Source organism: Desarmillaria tabescens (assembly GCF_030435595.1).
Source record: "Desarmillaria tabescens strain CCBAS 213 chromosome Unknown EV420scaffold_64, whole genome shotgun sequence".
In the NCBI taxonomy this organism is placed as follows: Eukaryota; Fungi; Basidiomycota; class Agaricomycetes; order Agaricales; family Physalacriaceae; genus Desarmillaria; species Desarmillaria tabescens.
In genome coordinates, this window is record NW_026848363.1 from 119016 (window position 1) to 121923 (window position 2908).

At 47.9% G+C, this 2908-nt stretch overlaps 1 protein-coding gene across 1 annotated transcript; it reads right to left on the minus strand.

Annotated features, from left to right (window-relative positions):
- Positions 1 to 799: 799 nt before the first annotated feature.
- EV420DRAFT_1649675 (uncharacterized protein) lies at positions 800 to 1180 on the minus strand (the record flags this gene model as incomplete). Its single annotated transcript, XM_060478344.1, has 1 exon — positions 800 to 1180. One exon carries the CDS (start codon positions 1178 to 1180, stop codon positions 800 to 802), a length of 381 nt encoding a protein of 126 aa, XP_060324321.1.
- Positions 1181 to 2908: the final 1728 nt, after the last annotated feature.

A 2908-nucleotide genomic window follows, 5' to 3' on the forward strand; every position in this document is an offset into this window, starting at 1 on the left:
TTTAAATGTCAAGGAATCTATTGGTGATAATACCAGATTCATCCGAAGCACAGAAAACAAAATAAACCATATGTGCACCCCAATCCCCACTTTTTTACAGTATTATACAGGTCAAATATTATAGAAGACAATGTATTCTAAGGTTTTCATAGTGTACAAATCGACTGGTATAGTTTTCAGAGAAATCCAAAGCATGCTGCACCCTAAAAATCCAATATGCTCATCTAATCCTAGTAATAAAATGTGCCACAAGTGCTATACAGGGATCGTTTGGGGGTTTTCAAGGTCAGGAAATTCATTGGTGAAGTCCCCCAGTCGATCCAATGCATGTATCACCCTAAAAACCCCCCAAAAAGCAAATATTGTAGCCATTTTTGTGAAAATACCTATATTACATGCTCTCCAGAGCCCCCATACCTCATCAGTAGGTCCGCTTTTATGTTATTTATGTTTATTAATATTCCAGTGCCATTCCCTGACCCACCGAGCACCCAGAAACCAGCCTAAATCCTATTCTGACCGGAAAATAGCCCCTATGATGCCATCATTTGGCCGCATCCAGCCGATTTCGGCCAGATATTGATGGGCTGACTTTACAGGCTAATTATAGATTTTTATGAAAGGCCCCACGGAAGATTCTAGCCCATCCTGATGGGAAATGAGCCCAATATTTGAGAAAATGCGGATTTAGATTGGATCCAGGCTCTCATACATGTGTATACTTATCAGGCCTGCAGGCCTCACAGAATTGTATACAATTTAATTCCTGTGCTTACAGGGCAATTGTACACAATATTGGCTATATGGCCTCAGGGATATCCAGATCGCTGAAATTCTGGATGAACGACGTGATCGTGATGTTATACGTCCCGGAAACACATGCAAAAAGAGGGAGATCCCGAGCCTCAGGTGAGTCAGATTTCCGGAATGCGGCAGGAAACGTGACAGTGAAGACGTAGTGAATGTTCAGCGACCGGTCTCGTACACCCTCGCGGAGCGCGTACAACTCACGAGATTTCGCGCGGAGGATCTTGCTGTCGTTGACATCAAAGTCCCAGCCGAAACGGGGATGATAGGAGGTGGGCTCGAGAGGTTCGTCGGAGGGTGGCTGAGGCATCAGTTCGAGATGTGATGAATTGCTTTGAGGCGGAGATTGAACAGGCGTAATTGTTCTACTCATTCGTCCTTGAACAGTGCCTAATGGCACTACGAGGCATGACCCAGCGTAAAACCATACATCGTGATCTGAAATCTCCTACGTCCTCCAACTAGTCGTATATACCGACTTTGCTTCCTCTGCACCCCAGCAGAATCATCGAAGCTCATAAAAACCGCTATCGATCTGTGTCCCTGCTCACGGGATGATAGATGATCTTATTATTTGCGCTGAACAACGGGAATGGGCACGCTCGAACTTCCACGACAGACAATCGGTAGTCAAGCTCAGAGTGAAACAGACTCTTTGGTCCTCGTGAACCCGAGTCTTTTTCTTTTTTGTTGGATGGTTCTCTTCACGAAGAGGGAGTCGACGCTATGCATATGCGGCACTGAGAGGGGAAGCACAGAATGATGGACGCTGAACAGGATGTGCTTGAGTTGTAATCGCCGGAATACGACGTGCATAGACACGACAAGTACAGGGGTGCTAGCCCACCCTGCCGGTGAACGAGTGAGAAATGGGCCCGTCCCACCGGTTCTTTTGTCTGGCCGGGGGTTTCTTTAGCTAGGGACGTTGTTGAATAAAGAATGCTGAGAACGTCCACAGTGAAGGTAGGAAGAACGAAGACAGTATGTTATTAGGTATAAATCTACGAATCATGAAAGGGTGGTAAGGGTAAATAGTAACATGAACTGATACTAAAACCAGCCATCTTCGTGGACGTAGTAGACGATCTACAAAGCACGATTAGTACTTCAGAATAGTAGGATACAATCAAAGAAACGCGTACTGGGGGTCATACGAGTGCAATCACCATCTTCCCGGAACGTCGAACGTCATCCTTACCCTGCTCTTGAGAGGCCCGCAGCTCGCAGCTCTCCTTCCTGGAACCCGGCTTAACAATGAAATCGTCATCTTCACTATCATCAAGGACAAAAAAACTCGCTCAGTTCCCGTGAACCTCCGCTCCTTCAATGGAACGAGTTTCTTCGGAAGAGGTGGCGGCAAATGTGGAACACTGGGATGAACCCTTTTCATAAACAGATCTGCCGTAAAAAGATACGACGAATCGAGCGGGGGAAAGTCGGTATTGGACGGCCCCACTCGACTCCATTCGGAAAGACGACGTGTTCAAGAGCAAGACACGCAGTAACCAGATGAACCGCGTGTGCACATTCGCTCATTACTGGTTACCATCAAATGCTGGAGGAACTGATCGTCGAAGACATAGAGCGCGTTCTGGCTCATTTCGGGAGAGGGAAACTCTCGTCGAGGGCTTCTTCCATTGGTTTAACCAGTGCCAGTCCCGGTCTACACATTACCAGCACACGGAGAAACTTGAAGTGAGGAACAATCCAGACCTGCATACCTCGCCGCTCTTGCCCTCTACTTCGAGTTCCCCAATGTCGGGACATACAATGACCCGTTGCTTCGGAGGGAGGGAGGGATTCGAGCGTGGAGGTAGGCCGAAAACCCGCACATATCGTCGTAGAAATGGTGATAGACACGATGATTAGAGGTTGAGAGATCGCGAGGAAGGTTACCAGGTCCGGTGGGAAGTGCAGAATGGGCAGATTAGGGAGCAGGAGTGATTGTTGGATACGTGAAAGAATCGTGAGTCCGTGTCAGAGCAGGCAGGAGCGGAGATTGCGGAGGTATGGGAAAGGGTGTTAGCCGACTAGGTGCGGTGGGGCACCGTGACAGAGAGAAGCAATGTACGTATCAGAGTGGCAGGAAGTGGCCGTAGAT